The sequence below is a fragment of the Equus przewalskii genome, chromosome 1 (assembly GCF_037783145.1).
Source record: "Equus przewalskii isolate Varuska chromosome 1, EquPr2, whole genome shotgun sequence".
NCBI classification, from domain to species: Eukaryota; Metazoa; Chordata; class Mammalia; order Perissodactyla; family Equidae; genus Equus; species Equus przewalskii.
Window position 1 is genome coordinate 106,705,013 of NC_091831.1, and position 19,665 is coordinate 106,724,677.

At 48.8% G+C, this 19,665-nt stretch overlaps 1 protein-coding gene and 1 long non-coding RNA gene across 2 annotated transcripts in view; one reads left to right on the forward strand and one right to left on the reverse strand.

Annotated features, from left to right (window-relative positions):
- The window catches only part of PCSK6 (proprotein convertase subtilisin/kexin type 6), a 181,024-nt gene that overhangs the window by 60,051 nt on the left and 101,308 nt on the right, over positions 1 to 19,665 (reverse strand). Inside the window, 4 exon segments of the mRNA XM_070620507.1 lie at positions 9,237 to 9,354; positions 11,028 to 11,131; positions 15,144 to 15,244; positions 18,924 to 19,136. Coding sequence (XP_070476608.1) covers positions 9,237 to 9,354; positions 11,028 to 11,131; positions 15,144 to 15,244; positions 18,924 to 19,136 — 536 coding nt within the window.
- Positions 2,626 to 15,099, forward strand: LOC139083505 (uncharacterized). Its single transcript, XR_011540279.1, has 2 exons — positions 2,626 to 3,002; positions 7,544 to 15,099. It is a non-coding gene; the product is annotated as an uncharacterized lncRNA (long non-coding RNA).

The following is a 19,665-nucleotide window of genomic DNA, read 5'->3' on the forward strand; positions in this document are numbered from 1 at the left end:
CATTGGATGGAATCTGAAGACAAGCACCAAGCCCCAATCATTCATGAGTCAGTTCTACCAATGTTTTTTTTTGTGGTGAGGAAGACTGGCCCTGAGCTAACATGTGTTGCCAATCTTCCTCTTTTTTTGCTTGAGGGAGATTGTTGCTGAGCTAACATCTGTGGCAATCTTCCTCCGTTTTTTGTATGTGGGATGCCACCACAGCATGGCTTGACGAGTGGTGTATAGGTCTGTGCTGGGGATCCAAACCCGTGAACCTTGGGACGATGAAGCAAAGCACATGAACTTAACTGCTATGCTACCAAGCTGGCCCCACCACCAGAATTTTTAAGCGTACTCCCCAGACGAAGCAGGCGGAAAACCTGCCCCCAGATGCTGTTCCCTAGCCAGGCTGGGCCATCCCACCTGCACCACGGCGGCTCCCCCTTACGATCTGGAGACTGAAGAAAGATCCACCCGCTACCCAGCAGCTCATTAATAGTTCCCCACTGCTTGGCCAGTGCTCGGTTTATTATGGGGAGCACTTTTCCCATTATGCCCCGACTTTCCGCGTAGGCTCGGCGTCTCTCAGGAATTACTTCGCTGGGCTCTAGTGGGCCTGAGTCATAAAAAACAATCAAAACAGTTATAAACAGTGATGTAATTCCCTCAGAGACTCTAAATATTTGAAAACATGATTTGCATACATTATAAATTGACGTAGAGATGCTAACTTCTCTCACTGCCTTCTCCTGAGTTTTACTGTCCGTGTTTGCCAGTCAGCAGGCCCCCACTGTGGCAGATGCAGGGCAGAACAGAAAGTTCTGGAGAGTTCCGGAGAGTTCCAGCCCTGCTGGGCCCACAGATATCTCCAGGTAAATTATTCCCCCACATCCCTGTACTAAGAAGGCAGCACGTGGGTGTGTTGAGGGAGGGGACTCCTTTGTGTGAAGCCTCACTAAGTGTGGCTCCCAGAGATAACCCTACACTTTCCAACTCCTAGCACTTCTCCTGGGCGGAACAGCAAGAGGAAGGTGAAGCAGGAACAAAAGCCATGACAAAGTTTACAAAACTTTCCCCGCCCTCTAACCATTTGCAATTGAGAGGCGGCGTAATCATTCGGCCCTAGAATTAGACCTGGAATCCCAGTGAGGAGACCTTAATCCTAATGATAAGGTGCAGGATTTCAGAGAAAAGGAACAGGGTCAACAACCGAGAGATTGCAACCGAACCCCACTCTCAGCTGCCGCCTCCCTGTGCCCAGCCCTCAGTGTCAACACGTAGAGAGAAACGCATCTCAAGGAGTGTCGAATACTCAAGGAGATCATTAAAGCCTCTTGCATTCCACGTTTCCACTCCTACTAGGGAGTTCAGCTGCTAGGCTCCGGAGGGGAGAAAGCCTGGCGGGGTCTAATGCACAGGGGCCCCTTTGCTGCTGCCTGCAGGGGGCCGGCGGGGGCCGGCACACAGGCGCACACAGCTCCTTCAGGTGCTGTTTCAAGGTTAGGGGCCTAGCTTGGTTAGGTTTTCAAAGCTAAGACATTACCCTCCCCTGGGGGCCAGGAGCCCTGCCTCCCGGGAACAAGGCAGAGGGTGACAAGTTTTTACCTGAAATCTCTAACTGTGCGTGCTCACAGTCACAGGCCACGAGGCCTCCTCATTCCTGCAAGTTCTAGGGGAAGAGGGGGCCCAGGACAGCCGCTCCAGGACAGGCGTTGCCATCCTCCTTGCGTGAAGTCAGCCCTCCCCACATTTTATTTCTGCTGTTCCTGTTGAAACAAATAACCTAACACCCCAGATCAGGGGGCTTTTTAATTTCCTCAAGAGAAGGGGGTGTGGGCGGCTTCAAAATGTTTCACGATAGTGGGCCTGAAATTTTTCTGTATTTCAGGTAGAAACTCCAAGTAGAAGTGGGGAAGGCAAATATCAGAAGCCACCACTTTGTTAGGATCAACTCCAAGGCAGAAAGGGAAACTGTCAATGAAGAAAAATGGAAGTCATTCCCAGCCCTACAGCTATTTCCAAAATAACATGGAAAATGCAAATCAATGATGGCAAAGCAATTTATTCCTTTAGATTAAACAATGTGCAGGGATTATCTCTGTCACACGAACACAGCTAAGTTGTACTTTATATGAAAATAGATATACAACGATCTTCACGCTCCCAAGATAATTGAAAATGTTCCTCTGCTATTAAACTCTGAAAGTGTTGTCTGTGGACACAAAGCCCATCTTCCTAGGACCCTACAGGAACCCAAGGACTTAAAAGCTCCCACAAGACCCACTTTCAGACCAGCGATATAAAGCTGTGGAGAACGCCCCACTTTGAAAAGGTCTCTGAGGACAGAGGCTTGTCACTTCCTGTTGAGCCACATTTCAGACTTAATTACTGATACTCCAGATGATCTTTCATCCTAAGGTTCCCTGAGCAACTCCCTTTTCCTGAGGGGATGGAGCATTACCAACAGCAGCCCTCCTCACCGCCCAGTGCCTCCAGACCACTACCACCTCGGCCTCCTTCTCATTTTCTCCAGCGCATCACACCATCTAATCTCTTGTAAAGATGTAGAAACAAGCTCCCGGCTCGCTTGTTCAAGGCACTCGCCAAATTACACTGCTTAGAATCTTAGCAACATTCAGAGCCAAAGATTAAAATCCTCCAGCAAACTAAGCGGCTGGGAACACGGAGGGTAGGCGGCCACAGGAGGAAACCCTCCACTGCGCCGCCGTCTCTTAGCCCTTGCTGGGAGCTATGACAGGGCAGGACTTTCACTCCCACCGTGAAGACCTCTCTCCAGCTCAGCTCCAAGGGCTGATCTGTGCCCTGGCACAGAGCATTTCCAGGGCAGTGCCACCCTACCAAGCCGTGGGGCTGGGCAGGTTCCTCAGCAGACACTTCTGAGATCAGGCGGACAACGGGGAGGCAGCAGTGTCCTTCCCTCTGCTGCATCTGGCATCTGCCAGGGGGAGAAGAGGCTGCTGCAGAGCCAAGGACCATTACAACGGAAGGTCAACCAGAAGGTCAGTGAGGAGACCTCTCACCGACCTTCTAAAGGGTAACGAGAGGGGTTAGTTGGGACAGACTTGTTAAATTAAACTGTAGGAAAGCAACTTGGTCTTTTGGAGGACACCGAGCGATCTGTGTGGGCAGAGCAAGGAGCTTCTGAGTCACCTCTTAGATCTATGTTTTAGGAGGAACGTTCTTGACGGGATGGCCATTAGGGTTGGAGGAAGATAGATTCTGGGTACTTTCCTACTCATGTTAGTTCATATTTAGAATTTTCCTTAGATGAAATTATTTTTGATTATGAAACCATAGCACATCATTTAGGCTGGAAATAAATTTTAACTAAAAACAAAAAAGAGGCTAATCTAGTACATTCATTTAGACAATGCTGTCCATGATTAATTAGGCTATAAGGTGCTTTAAGATAACATTTAAGTTTATAGCTTATATTTTTCTTCTCTGTGAGCTGAGGGGGCTAAACGGGCTGGCTTTAAGCATTCCTTCCAATTCTAAGATTCAATCTGATCAGGAGTAATAAAGACAATAAAATATACAGTCAATCCTCATTATTCATGACCCCAAATTTGCAATTCACCTACTCACTAAAATACTTTTGTAGCTCAAAAATCAATACTTGTGGTGTGTTTGTGGTCACTTGCAGATACACGAAGAGCAGCAAAATATCTTAGTTGCCCGATACACACGTTCCTAGTGGAGGTCGAAAAGGTGACGCTCTGCCTTCTTGTCTGAGTTCATACTGTAAACAAATGTCCTTTTTGTGGTCTATTCAGTGCCACATTTTCCACGTTTGTGTGCTTTTTGCTGGTGGTTTCGCTATTGAAGATGTTCCCCAAATGCAGTGCTAAGGTCCTGTCTGGTGCTCCTGAGTGTGGGGAGGCTGCAGCGTGCCCTGCAGAGAACACGGTGCAGCAGGCGAGCTTCATGCAGGCAGGAGGGACAGCACTGCCGACGGCCAGTTCAGCGTGGATGCATCAGCAATGGGGATCGAATGAGGTGTCTTTAAACAGAAACACACATGAAACAAGCTTCTGTATTGATCGGGCGATGAAAGTGTTGGGACCAGAGAATCTCGGGAACCTAAGCCTGGATTTCTCCTAGAAGTGATGGTTCGGAATTCACAAATTCAGGGTTTTTGGTGACTTCATAGAACATAACTTCTGTGCATAATGAGAATCGGCTGTATTATTCAAATTCAAATACTAATTTTAGAATAAAGCAGCATTTAAAATTTGGGGAAAACACGTTTGCTTCAAAAAATAAGCTAGGAAGGGAAAGGCTGCAGGAGGACAGGCAGCTTACGAAAGCTCCCGTGTGTGAAGGGCATCAGGAAGCAGAACAAAGGGCACGGGCCCAGGGATGGTCACCCGCAGGGCAGGACTGCAGAGCACCCCACAAATTTTCTTAGGACACCTAGCCATGCCCAGCATAAGAGTGACATGACAGAAGAACCCAGAAGCAAGGGCCTCCTACAGTACCCAGGAGTGAGATGCCCAGGAGGGAGGTGCTGGGTGGGAGAGTCGGGGGAACGTGCACAGCACAGAGAGAGCCCAAAGGGAAGAGGGGCTTTAGCTTCCTAAAGGGATGTGAAGCCAGGCTGTGTCCTGCTGCACAGCAGGGCCCTGGAGTCGGGCCAGTGTGGGTCCCGGCCACATAGGTACTCCATCAGGATGTGGTGGCCACGTGGCCCTGCCTGCTTGCCTAGCTAACCTGCTGCATGAGACACCAGGGCCAGCCTCTTGGGTGCTGGCAGCTGGCCACAGCTGGAGGAGCCTCCAGGTAGCCGGGGCCAAGGTGCTTTCCCATCCTTGGGGCCAGTGTGCCCAGCCAGCTGGGGACACAGTGGGAAGGGAGGAAAGGGCTCTCCTGGGGAACATGCGGGTCACTCTACTTGTGCAGTACCGCCTGAGTTCTGTGATGTGCTCATCCCAGAGGGGCACAGTGGACTCTGGAAATAGGCAGCCTGCCTGCGGTGACAGCTCAGCCCCACCACGTCCTAGCCCCAGGCTGTTTCTTAATTCTTTTGTGCCTCAGTTTCTTCATCTATAAAATGGAGATAAAAATAGTTCCCACCTTCACACTGTTGTTGGGGATTCTGAATGAGTGAATGGACATGAAGTGCTCAGGACAATGCCTGATAATCACGATCTGTGATCTTATACTCATTATCCATCACACTCATCTATGTATTTATAAGTAGAATTGCTATAGATGACCATCACCTGTGGCCTGGTTTAATGAAAGACCAGAAGAGTAAGTAGTATGTGGTTAATCCATAGTTTAATCCTTAATTCTTGAACATCTGTAAATAGATTGTCAGCTCTATAGACAATTTTAGTATTCAAAGCAACACATCTTTATTATTCAAAGCTTTCAGGATTGAAGTATCTTTGTGTGTGTGAGAGAGTTCTTTAAATAAAAGACAAGGCACACTAAACTGTAAACTCTGCATGGATGGTAACTTTCCAAATCTGCTAAAACTGAAGATGAGTAGGTAAGTTCTCATTGCTTTAAAACACTCTTTAGCTGCTGTTGTCTTTCCAGCACTGAGCAGGGAATCATGAATGTCATAAACTGTTTGACAGTAGCTGGATTTTTAAAGACACAAGGGAAGTACTGGCTAGAAAAATCCTAAGGGTCAAATAAGATATTTAATAGCTGGCCTCGTTTTCATTCATAGGAATTATACTAAGCTTCATTTTCCTTTTCACGTTTTGAAAGGTTATAAAAGTATCAGTTTTGTCCTTCTCTATCTAACACAGATATTCAAGTCATTTTGCACAGGCTGATGTCACTGGTCATGATCCTATTTACCTTCTTTTAATTGAAGAAACATTCTCTGTAGATTTAAAACCATTTGCGCCAAAGATTAGGGAAGGCTGTCTTCTACACGTGTTTGAATGTCACAACCGAGACCCAGGTCCTGATCACAGTTTCAGCCAGTGTCATCTGTAAGGACTCAAACGAGTCATTCTCACTCACAACAGTACCTGTCAAGTTGAGTGACTTTCCCCTCGCCCTTGCACTTGGGTTTAGTGTTCACTGAGAGCTGCCTACAGTGTGCTCTGCCCCGTGGGTGCTGGAGGGGTGGGTCAGACACCATGGCCCCTGTTCTGCCGGGCTTGGGCTGTTTTGGGGGAGGGGGAGTGACGGCTGTAAAGAGACGGCTCAGCAAGATCTGGCAGCACCTTGGAGCTGGGGGGCCAGGGCCCCTCAGTCCTCACCCACCCAGCCCTGTGGTCCCTCTCTCCCAGTCTTTCCTCGCAGGCTCCCTGACCTTCTGCACAATCCTAAGGACTTCTTATTCTCTCTCAGGAGGGGGATCCAGACAGAGACAGGCTAAATCCCAAACCCCACAGTTCCTAGATGTCCAGTGTCGGGACTAAAAATGCTGACATACTGCTTGAGGTCTCTGAATGGCCTTTCTTCAAATTGGAGCGAATCAGTAACAGCTTCCTCCTGATGAGGCCGCTTCTCGTGTGTCTGTAATGGCAGCCTGGTTTCTCTCCACTGCAGTCTTTCCCGTGCCGTGCTGTTGGCCTTTCTGCTTCGTTCAGCCTGAGCGTGACGCAAGGGTAGACATGGGTGGTGTTGGACAGAGCAGTCTAGCAGAAGGACACCAACAGACACCCGAGTGGTCATTCAGGGCACAATGGGTGCAAGGCTCGTGCCTGAGCACAGGCTGGGGCCACAGGCAGGATCTGCAGAGAGGGTGGTCCACTGACTCCTCCTGTGACGGCCATGAGGACTGTCTCCCTGAATGGTGACACAACCCAGGAGAGGAAGGCCAGATCAGAGCTGAGGGCGGGAGAGGGCAGAGACATGTCACTGCTCCTCACTCCTGCCCCTGCACGCGGCCATCAACACCCGGGCCCTCTAACTCAGAACCCCACGTGACGTCGCTACAGAAATGGCAGACTGGCCACAGTCCCCTCTAGGAGACCTGTACTTAGTGCTCAGTGAACACAGTCCTCTGACCTTCACCATGCGAGGTGGGATTTCCCTGCTACTGAGGAAGACAGGCAAGGAAACTTATCACATGTGTTAGCACGTGGTGCACGCACGGCACGGCCAGGTCAAGAGATGCTCGCTCTCTCCCATTCGCTCGCTCTCTTCTGCTTTTCGCTCTTCACCATGGGAGACCAGGTTTGGCACGTTCAAAGAGTCCTAGGATGGGAGGGGGGGCAGACCGGAATGATGCCCAGAGAGTGGACAGCTCTCTCTGTGGAAAGTTGGACCAAAAAATGCACTTGGAGAGGGAGCAGTGAGAGGGAGAGGGAAAAACAGGTGCGTGAGGACTCTTCCTTTTCATTTTCAAGCCAAAGGATCCCAGCAGCTCAGGTAAAGCCAGACAAGAACCCTGGGGAAGGAACCGGCCCTAACCACGGCGGGTGCTCAGCAGCCCTGGTTCAAACGACCCTGACAGGCGGGCTGCCGCTCTCTGCCAGCGGATAAAGTCCAAAGGCGTAAGCGAGGCATCTACCTTCCATGCGGTAACAGTGCACATTCATTCTCTCTCTCTCTCTCTCTCACTCAGGAGGCGCTTGTGTCCTTGGGAAGAACTGAATGTGCAGTGAAGCAAGTGGTTTGGGACAGCAGGTTGGCTGAATATTCTAGAAAGAGTCTGAAACTGCTCAATGTAAAGAAGATTTTTCTTTAGAAACAGAAGTCTGATTCTTCCCCTCTTGGACTCCGCGGAGTCCTTTCCTTCCTGAAAGGACAGGAACAATGTCACACTGTATGTTATGGCTGGTTCCCTCAACCTGTGCTGTCTAGACTCCGTGTGCTTCTACTTAAAAAACAAAATAAAACAAAAATAAAAACAACCCTCCGCCACCTAGGCACCACTCTACCATCTTAAAACTATTTCTGGCAGGAGAAGAATGCTTCATTCAGGAGCCGCCCCGACGGGGAGACCAGCGGGAGGAAAGGGCTATGGGCCCTGGACACGGCCAACGGGTCAGACTGCAGCCTCACGGGCAGGACCCGCCTCCCAGCAGCCCGCGTCACCTTACCTGGAGGCTGATTATCACGTGCCAGGCATTTTCCAACAGACAAAGCAAAAGGAAGCGAAGGCCTCCATTATCTCAGAGAAACTCCCACTTTCTTCTTAACTTCACAGTCTAAGGCTCCCCAGAGAAAAGGTAAGATTGAGACTTGCCTACTGGCCGACTGGCCTGTTAGGCCTTGGGTGGATCACACAGAAGTCAGTCTTCACAATTAACAGCAGGATAGAAATGTAATTTTTCAAAAGATCTTTCCATGGCTATTCACCCAACAAATACTTTCTGAATTCATACCACATGCCAGGCATCACTGTTGCGTAATGTTGCGAAACACTCTTATAGCAAAAGAACATATTATAAGAGGTAGATGCCTTCAAGGAAGAAGTGATCTCAAAGAGAGTGACCTATATTTGTTGATAATGCAAGGGTCACCTACAATCACTTCATCATTTCTTTTTTCAAACACACATTCTCCAAGGGTAATAAAGTCATAACTAGAAAGAAATGCATTTCATTCTTTATCAGATATTAAGGTCTAGAGAAACACCATTGTCCTTCTTGAAAAGGATAGAGAATAGCCTGATTTCCCCTCCTAATGGAGCAGGGTTCTTGCTATCTGATTTACTTTACAGCTTTTTTTTTTTTTAAATAAAAATTTCAGTGAACAGATGTAACTGATTTAGAACAACTTACTACAAAGGGCAATGCCAGGAGGATCCTACCCAGGGAAGAGAGATGAAGCCAGCATCCAACAGCACACCGCTCACGGCTTATTAAAAAGTCCCAATCCTCAAACCTTAAGAAGGTTATGCGAGTCTGGAGAAGAGCAGTGCTGAGCTGCTCTGTGCTTTGGATAATAACGTCCCTCCTGCAGCAGAGAAGGGGCAGACGCTGCCTCCTGCCCTGGGCCATGGAGTCTCACTTTGGGCTCTCAGGGCAGGCAGGCTGGGCTGGGCTACAGCCCCAACCTCTAGCAGGGGATGACAAAAGGCCATGCATCGCTGCTCCTCATCACATCCTACTGGGCAGGCAGATCCCTGCTTCGGTTGGCTGTGTTACACCTTATGGGTAAGAATTTCCGTAAAAGAAATGCAGACCTCTATGAACGTGTACCATCCTGCACATGCACATGAGTGTCCCACCTCCCCCAGCAATACCTTACAGCACAGTCAGGTGCAAACTGATGGGCTTGAAGAGCCACATGGTGCCGGGGCGGAGCCTCACCTGGGCCTCTTGTCTGTGGTGGCCACGCACACGTGCTGCGAGGGCACAGCCGTCCACTTCTTCGCCTCCATGACGAGGGCTTCCGCGTCCACCAAGCCAAATCCATAGAGATGGCTAACTGAAAAGACAGGGCCTTCAGACCGGCGCCCCACGCCCCCCAGGAATGGAGCAAGGCCCGCTCCCGCCCTCTGCTCGGCTCCCACATAGGACACATGAATCGTGACCGCCACGGTCCTGGGACAGACTGTCTGTGTCACTCAAGGGCTAGAAGGGCGCGGACCGTCTCCGGAGAGCCCCAGGCTGCAGGACCAGCCCTTCTGAGGACTGCTCCAAGGTCCCGACTGCTCTGCACTCTCTGAAACGTGTCCCATTTTGGTGCATGGTAAGAGCAGCCTAGGGCTTTCTTTTCGTGACATGAGAACAGGTCTCCTTACATTAAAGGGATGTGTTGGCATCTGTGGTCCCCGAACCTTAAATCAGACAAGATAAACAAAATCTGAGACCCTCTGGTTCATGCGACCACGATGTGCAATAAACACAATAAAACAAGGCCGCACTCAGCTCTTCGGCCATTTTCTTTCCCTGCCGAATTCCCCGTGTTCAGGGAGAGCGGCACAGACCGTGAGGACCAGTGAACTGGCCCGATCCCATGTTTCATTTGGCCAAGGCAGGAGAGTTTCAAAGTTTAATTTAAGAGGCAAGGTCGAGAACTAGATACAATCTATTTTCCTACTTAATTAGGCCAAAATTGAAATGTAGGTCAGCTCTTGTTACAGCACACCACTACCACCAACATTCCAGCAAAACAAAGATGTATTAGGCCTAATCAATGGCCTCCTTATTGAAAGTCCCTTGGAACTTAGAGTAACAATGCTTGACCTATATTTTAGAGATAGTAGTATCAGGCTTGCTGTCGAAATAGTTGGACCTGAGCTTCAGAAAAGGGAAAAAAAAAGCCCTCACCAACATACCATGGCTGAATGTAAATCTTTTTCAAGCATCTCTGGGAAGAAGCCAGACAAGTGAAGCCAGTGGCACAGCCCTATAATTACCTGCTTGAGAGGCTCCAAAGATCTGGGTTACAAGCCCTCACATGGGTTGGTTTCTTGGTACCTGGATCTGTACCAGGCTGAGCTGGGGGTGGAGACCTCGCTGTTCTATCAGTTACTTTTATAACACGGGGGCTTGCTGACAGAAGTTTTACAGTTAGAAAGTAACTTACATGACTATCTCAATGTCCTCAGCGTACAGATGAGGAAACTGAGGGCTAGTTTCAAAATCATGGCGCTACTCAGGGCTAAGAATGCATGTTGCCCTTAGGTGGCACAGAAACAAACGTTACCTATATAGTATGATGACGGATTTATTTTAATGTGAATTAGAAAAAAATATAACCACATCAAACCCATGATTAACTAGATGTAATACAGTTTCCTTTTAAAATATATTTCTTTATGGAAAAAAAAAGCAAGTCAATTTAAAGAGAACTATTACGTGAATACTGGTACAGGTGGTCCCCAGATGCGGCAAAAGTTGTGAAGTTTAGGGAATCCTGAATTCTAGTGACCTTAGATTTCTTCTTTAATGCCAGTGTGAGCTTCCAGGATACTTTTCTTAAATTACTGGATATATACTTTTCATCCTTGTGATACACAATTTATGTTATTTGGGGATTCTTTTTGAGAAATTCATGCTGCCCCTTAATGTAGATTCCAGGAGGTACCCAGAGGGCCCACCAGGACAGAGTGACACGCAGGTCCTCACCCAGCCCACCAGGAGCCACAGCCGCACCTTTATGACCAGCCCCGTTGACTTTCCAGTCATTTGCTTTCAGGTGGGCTGGCCTGGATGTCTTCACCAGCAGGTGCTGGACGTCCCTCCAGGTTAACTGGCTGCTGCAATGACACAATGACAGACTGCTGTAGGCCACACAGGTCAACAACAATGGCTGCACAGGTCCATTCAGAGGAGGTGTGTCAGGAGCCAGCCCCGAGTCTGGACTCGAGGAAACCCTGCAGACTCCATGCCTTGGCAAGGGTTTATTTCACAACCTCTTTGTAAAGAATGCTTTCCAGTGATTCAATCCTGAGATAAACAGTACAATGGGTGTCCCACAATCCATAGCATTAAAAACCCAGCCTTGCTGCCAAGCTCTGCTTGTGTCTGTACAAGGGCTATACTGGAAACTGTGGCAGTGCAGAGGCGGGCATCCTTACCATAATAGCAAACGCTGCTAAGTATCTGGGGCTGTTCTTCACCCTGATGAGCAAATGCTATGGCGCACCAGAGCATGCTCAAGCCACCATGTGCCCAGACCCCACCCCTGTGGGGACCCACTGGCTACAGACTGTAATTCAAGATTGTAGTAATTCTAAATTTACAATATATTTATTTTGGTGCAAAGTAGAAACATTTCATTAAAAGAACACACGCCCACTAATAAAAATGCATAGGTCAGATTTCTTTGACTCCAAGGTACATTTTCCTGCATTTTTAACACCTCTGGAAACAGGGTCCATCAATAATGATGCTCTTAAAACCCCCTCTATCTACAGCATCAGGACCGGTAACAGACAAATGCTGGAAGCACTCTTGCTGCAGCCCTCGTCCCCTCTTCTTGGCTGGTGCCTGTCCTCACCCACAGTTATCACGGTCATCTTTCCAATCACTCACTCTTTGCGTGTGTTTAAAAACATCCATAACCTAAAATTTACCATCTTAACCCTTTTTAAGTGTACAGTTCAGTGCCACTAATACACTCACACTGTTGTGCAGCCATCCCCACCATCTGTCTACAGAGCTTTCTCATCTTCCCCAATGGAAAATCTGCACCCGTTAAACACTCACTCTCCATTTCCCCCTCTCCCAGCCCCTGGAAACCACCAGTCTGCTTTCTGTCTCTACGAATTTGATGACTCAGGCAGCCTCTTATAAATGAAATCATACAGTATTTGCCTGGTTTATTTCATTTAGCATAATGTCCTCCAGGTTCATTCATGTGGTAGCCGGTGTCAGGATTTCCTTCCTTTTTAAGGCTGAACAACATTCCATTGCACGCAGGTATGCACCATATCTCATTTATCCATTCATCCCTCAACGGACACAGGTTGCTTCTACTTTTGGCTATTGTGAGTAACGCTGCTAGAAACATGAGTGTACAAATATCTGTTCAAGTCTCTGCTTTCAATACTTTTGGGTACACACCCACAAGTGGAATTGTTGGGTCATAAGCTAATTCTGTGTTTAATTTTTTGAGTAACCGCCACACTATTTTCCACGGTGGCTGCACAATTTTACATTCCCACCACTTGCCTCCACTTTGCCTGTCTTCCTTCTAGGACCTCCCCTGTGGCTTGAGTCTTGGGATACATGTGCACTCCTCCCTCGGGGCTCACACTCTCCAGGCTCTAGCCCTGGCCTCCCCTGATTTCTCCAACATGTTCTTGCCACTGTGCCCATCACCAGCCAGTCACTGGCCTCCTGGCTGCCTCACTCCAACCATGTCCATCAGTCCATTTTCCAGACCTTTGCTTTGCATTGGCTGACCTGCTCTCCTCCCCTTATCCACTGCCCCTCCTGGAAGCCCAAAGCCAACGTCACTGTTAGAGAAGGATTCTGAGGCCCTGAGTGGCCCAAGGCCTTGCACTCTGCTGGAGTGGGCACAGGCACAGGCTTTAGAGTTCAGACGGAGCAAGTGTGGCTGCACCCCTCGTTACCTGCGTGACTGGGCAAGTTCGTGCTCACGTCAGCGGGGCCTACTCAAGGATGGCTAATGCCAGTCCTCTAGGAAGTTCAGCATAAGGTGCCAGGAAGCATGAGCTCCAGAGTTTAAGACACAATGGGTCCAGAAAGGGAGAATCTTAGAAACCATTTTATTATGAGGAAATCCATTTTATTTTTGACTCTGGTAATAAAACCGCAGATCCAGTTGTATGGAAAACATGTCTAAGAAATGGTGTTGAAAACAGTTTTCAAAGAAGAAGGGACTGAGGGGAAGTCCCAAGACTGCCCCAAACTGTGGGACGACCTTTGGACAACTCTTATGCAGGAGGGTCCTTCCTCATTTTTGTCGCGCACTGTCCACAGGCCCTCCCTATTCCCCTGGGAGCTTCTCACTTTGTCCTCCTTTCTTCTACAGTAGAAGTGGACAGAGTGAGGAGGCAGTGCTGTGCCCGTGAGCAGCAGGCCTGCTCCCAGGCACCCGAGCTGCCCCAGTCTCCAAGTGTCCTCACTCGGTCCTCAGCGCCCCTGGTGATAAGCTGCTCCTTCCTTGGCCAATCCTATATGTTACCGCTGTCTTCAGTGAAGTTTGCTTGGTCTGCCACCCGTAACTTTCAGAGGATGAGCTAAAATGATAAGGAAGAGGACTACCAGAGTTTGTGTCCACAGGCCAAGTTTAATGGGACAATCTGGCACAAAACAGGGTTTGTGTTTTATTTAGTTTCAACTAACAAAATTTCCTGTATGTTTCCAATAAGGATTGAAAGAAAAATATAAAACAATAAATTGCTAATGCAGCTTTCCACATAAGTAACTAATTATTCAGAGGTTTCTGCAAGAGCCTCAGGACACAGAAGCTAACATTTTGGCTGGAAAATTGAAAATATTTAGCTGCTTCTTTGTTAAACTGGTAGCATTTGAGTTTTATGCTCTTTTGTCTTGTGCAAATCAACATGCAAACATACCTAATTACAACAATTTAAGCAACTCAAATATGATTTTTGAATCACTTAAAATCTCATCTGTAACAAATGACTACTTCAAATGGCCAGGTTGTTCTGAGCCAGTTTTGATGTCTAAACTTAAATTTGTGTTTGACATGATGCTTGCATGTGTAGCAAACTCTCTTTCCTTTCTGACATCCACAGAGTAACAACTCTAGAGTGTTTATTGGCTTACAACAGATAAAACATCACCACTGTGTCAATTTATGAACTAAAGTTCACAAAGGGCAGCTGTAACAGCCTAAAGTATAATTTTGGCGTGTGACGCAGACCGGGACGTAGGCCTGTGGTTCCGGCCCACCTAGCTCCCTGTGGTCCTACAACAGGCGGGAGACCGTGAGCTTTAAAAGGAAAAAAGGGAAGGAACCGCTTCATGCCCATTAAGGATGGCCTTAAAAAGGAAGGAAGTCCTGACACATGCCACAACATGGATAAAACTCGAGGACATTATACTGCATGAAATAAGCCAGTTACAAAAAGACAAATACTGTATGATTCCACCTATATGAGGTAGCTGAGTAGCCAAACTCATAGAGACAGAAAATAAAATGGTGGTTGCCAGGGGCTTGCAGGAGGAGGAATGGGGAGCATTTTGGGCTGAACTGTGCACCCCTCCTCCAATTCATATGTTGAAATCCTAAACCCCAGGACCTCAGAAGGTGACAGTATTTGGAGATATGACGTTTAAAGATGTAATTAAGGTAGAATGGAATCATGAGGGTGGGCCCTAATCCAATATGACTGATGTCCTAAACGGATCTAGACACAGACACACAGAGGAGAGACCATGTGAGGACACAGAGAGAAGGCAGCCATCTGCAGCCCAAGAAGAGAGACCTCTGAAGAGACCAAACCTGCCCACACCTTGATCCTAGGCTTCCAGCCTCCAGAGCTGTGAGACATAAATTCCTGGTGTTTCAGCCGACCGATCTGTGTGTTTTGCTAGGGCAGCCCTAGCAGACTAATGCAGAGAGCTGTCGTCTAATGGCTAACGGGGTCTCAGTTTGGGATGGTGAAAAAGTTCTAGAGGTGGATAATGGTGATGGTTACTCAACAATGGGAATGTGCCTCACGCACTGTATGCTTAAAAATGGCTAAAGTGGTAAATTTATGTTATGAGTATTTTACCACAATAAAAACCTTTCTAAAAAAGGAAAAGAAGGGAAGGCAGGTGGGGACTTACTTTGCTTCTAAAGCCAAGGCAATGATTCCTGCCACCATGGGGGCTGAAACTGAGGTCCCGGTGTGGCCGTCGGTGCAGCGCTGACGCAGATCCGTGGTGACCTGGGCGAGAGGGCGGCAAGAGGCTAAGTCAGCTCTCAGGAGAAGTCAGACGCTATTCAAGACGCTGTTCCTGGGCCATGCAATCCTTGGTTCCAAGGGTGGAAGAGGCCCTACACAGGCACATCTCGGCAGCCAAGGTTTCCACGGTGTCTGGTACTCCCTGCCAAACTGCTTTGCTCTCATATGTAAAAACTGGACCCACTGCAGCAACGAGCTGATCATGGGGTGAGAACAGGGAGACAAGGCAGAGGGAAGACCAGCAGCTGGAAGCCACATACCCTCACTACTGCAGCTGCGCATGCTGACACAAAGGTGAGACAAATGAAACAAAGAGGGGCTCTGCATGGCAGGGTCCCCACGGCCAGACCACCTGCCAGAGGCCACATTAATGACCCCCAAGTCACTCCCTGACTTCAGAGCAGCTGGAAACTCATGGGGGTGCCAAGGTGACCCAGAGCGTGTTCCTGCCTTTAGCCAGAAGGTCATAGTCAGTCATGGATGGTTCTCCACCAGGACATCCTCCTCAGATAGCTGACAGTGTCCCAGGTAGCCAGTTCCATCTGCAGCAGCAGATAAACCTGGAGCATTCTTGACCTCACAGAGCCTGCTGTGTGGGATCATAAAGCCGGCCATTCTCTCTGGGAAAGCAGAGCTGGCTCTGTCAACTGAGGGGCTCTGCCTGCCCTCCTCTGAGGTGCTGAAACCAGGCTGGGTGGGGGTACTGATTCTGGACCTCAATATCGCAGGGCCTGACTTGTACTTTGCCTTTGCACTGAAATGGAGAAGCAGCCCCTGTCGGATCCGCGCGTGCGGGTTCAGCTGAGTGCCTTCTACTGTGCTAGATGAGAGTTTGGCCCTAGTTTTACTCCTGTGCACTTTGAAGATGGAATTAAGGTTGCTAACCTTAAATCAGAGAGAACATCCTGGATTATCAGCTGGACCCAATGTAATCACAGGCCCTTCAAAGTGGAAGGAGGCAGAAAAGTTTGTTAGAGAGATGAAGCACACAGGGACCCATCCCATCACTGCTGGCTTTGAGGAGGGAGTTAGGGGGACTCCAGCCAAGCACTGTGGGTGGCCTTTAGAAGCTGAGAACAACCCTCGGCGGACAGCCCACAAGGAAACGGGAGCTCAGTCCTATAACCACAAGGAGCTAAATTCTGCCAAAATTTGAATGAGCAAGGAACGGATTCTCCCAGAGAGCCTCCGGAAAGTTACACAGACTGGCCAGCACCTGGATTTCAGCCGCGTGAGGCTCGGAACTGAGACCCAGTCAAGGCTGCTGCACTTCTGACCTACAGAACTAGGAGATAATAAATCTGCGCTCTTTTAAGCTGCTAAGTTTGGGATAATTGGGATGACAGCAATAGGAAACTAAGAGACCCATCAACTGCAAGGCTCCAGTAGGCCATGTGCATAACCCTGGAGAATGAACTTCCCCAGTGATAACAATCGAGACACTTGCAAACAGAGCATCTTCCTTTGTCACGTTTCAGCTGGGCTGACAATCATCCAGTGAGAGGGGATCCATCCTGTGTCACACACACACACACAAAGGTTCGACGGGAGTGCTGGAAGAAACCAGCCTCCTCCTCCTCCCTGTGCAGCAGGACTGAGACATCCTGACAGGGCGGGGGTCGGGGGGGTGGGCAGCAGAGGGAAAGGGAGTAGGGAGGAGGATGCAACTTCTCTAACCCCGGGATCTTCATCTGCAAATGGGCATAATGATATGTCCTTCACAGGCTTCTGTGACAGTCACAGCTGGCACCTGGCACAGACTTACACTCAGTAAATGTTGCCAGTGAGGGAAACTGAGGGTGTCTGGGCAGGAGGCCAAGCTCTCAAGAGCAGGTAAGACCCATGGCTGGCTCCCCAGCCTCAGGGAAAGGACCACCATGGAGGGAGCAGAGGGGCCTCACCGTAGGGAGGGGATGGCTGAACCAAGGTGGGCAGCCCCCCTCCTGAGATCAAACATCGGGCATGGAACACAGCTCCTGTTCAGTGAATGAATGGAAGAGCCAACGAGGGGACAAGACATGCTCGCCTCCAGTGTTACCGCTTTGGTCAAGAGTCAGCAGCGGCAATCCCTCCTTCAGGTGAACGCTGGCCAGAGCTCACTGCACAGAGAGGAAGGGAGAGGGAGAGGACGGAGGAGATGGAGCTCTGATTTCCATCCGACACCTGCCTGAACTCTACAGACTGGGAGCTGCCGACCATCCAGAGCGGTCACTCCTCCCCTTGAAGATTCTCTAAGGGGACTCCGAGCAAAAACCTGGCTCTAGCTGAGGTGGAAAAAAAAAAAAAATGCCCTCCATGTTATGGAGAATAGTTCCAGGACAGCAACTACAACTGAGTGTTTTCTCTTTCACCCCTCTTCCAACTACCCCTTCTCACCCATATGTTACTGCTCAGGAAAGAGATTTTTTTGAAAAAGTAAAAGGCACTGAGGCATTTTGTAGCTAAGGTGTGCACACACACAAACATGCACACAGTGTGATTAATTAAGCAAATAAAGCTGCAGCCTGCTCCCAGGGATGGGAAACACTGTCCTCCCAGCATGAAGCCCTGGGTACAAAGTGTCCAACGACACAAGCTCCGCGTTGCACCCCGTCAGTTTTCTGCACAGGCAACTGTTTAACAAGCCTCCAGCACGACCACGTTCAAATCAGCCAGATTCCTAAATGAACAGGACACCATTCAGAATCTCGGCTGCCCGTCCCGGGGAGTTGCTCCAGGAGAAAAGGAAAAGAACAACTTAAATTAGTACCTTCGTTAACCAGCCCGGCCGCTGCCAGGCTGGCGGCAGAACCGTGGTGGCTGACCTTTGAGCTGCTTCAGAGCAAAGCAGAGAACAGGAAGCCTGTATGCTTCCACAGAAAAATGTAAAAATAAGTTTGCAAATAATTTCTAAAGACGTGGCTAAGCAGTAAGAGAAATGAAAAGATGCTAGTGAGCTTTAAAATTAAACTGTGTCTGGCCAGCTCCATGGTTTCATTTTAAAACGTCTGAAAACCAAGCTAATGACTGTGCATTTGAATTCTGCAGTAATTTCAACTTGAAGCCATCCCCTCTTCCTTTTAAAGGAGGAAAACACGTAGAGAAGGAAGAAGCACAAACTCCACCCATATACTAAACGAAAACACTTTTTATAAGATCAATCAAGTGCAATTCACTGAAGTCAGGGTACCAGACGGAAACCACCGCTCAACTTAGTGTCCAGGAGAAGTCCCTTTACAGGAAGGGAATGCCTGGAAGAACAGGTGGATTTCTAAAATGTTTCAGTATAAAACCAAGACTTCATCTTACTCTATTGTGCACACTGAAACTGAACTGGTCAGTTGGATTCCAAGCGAGGTGACCACAGAATTTGAGAGAGTTAAAAGGAGGCATCATGCTGAGGATGCACCCCATTCTTAAATGACATTTTTAGATCTCTAAAGCCAGAGAGGGTTTTAATTAGCATTCTGTGCAAAAATTAGAAAGGGCAAGGTCTGTGGACGGTTGCCAAGGGATCGGGGTTTACCTCGAGGCACAACTAGTTCACTGATGGGTGAGGCTAGTACCCTAGGACCCAGAATAAACTGGCCTCGACTCAGCTCATCTTTTTGTTATGAGGAAAAGGATCTCATCCCCAAAGGGCTGAGGCACACGTCCTAAGCTCTCCATCAAGCGAACTCACAATTTTCCGCTCATAAAACGCCCCGCTGCTGTAGGTGGTGGCCAGAGTGGACGCACACTCCTCGAGGTACCACGGCTTGTAGCCATTCTCGGTGGTGCTGCTCACAGAGATGGTGTAGATGCTGTTGGTGTAGCCGTCACAGGAACAGTAGTCCCCCTCTCTCCCACCGTTCCCGGATGCCCAGACGAAAATGGAGCCCAGGCCCTGCCGGCCCTGGAGGGGAAAGAGAACAACAAGGCGTCAGCCCCAGGAGCTGGCACCTCACAGGGTGGGTCTTGCAGTTGGCCTGGAGTCCCTCCTTCTGAATGTCCCTTCAAAGGGGCGAAGAAGGATACATTCAGACTATCTGGATACCACCAAGGACACGGTTTTGTAGGCTCTGTTCTGATTTTAATAGAGTACTTCTGTCTGTGGCGACAGCCTTAGAACTGCAGAATCACAGGGTCATACTGAGGGGATGGCCCAGGAGGTCCTCTCTGTTCTTCACAGGAAAATCAGGGGCCTCATACAAGCTGCTCTAGTCCACAGCTAGGCCTCTGATTTCCATCATGATGACCTACGAACAATAAGACCGATCGGCGCCCCAAGTAATACGGAGGTGAAAGCTGATGGCTGAATTTATAATGCTAATTTTTCTGGATTGAAAGAACTGGTCCTGTGGTGAAGCGGGCAAATTTTCCTGAAAACACAGCAGAAGAAGTACTCTATGTGGAGAGGCAGCTAATTTTGAAAAGAGGCATGG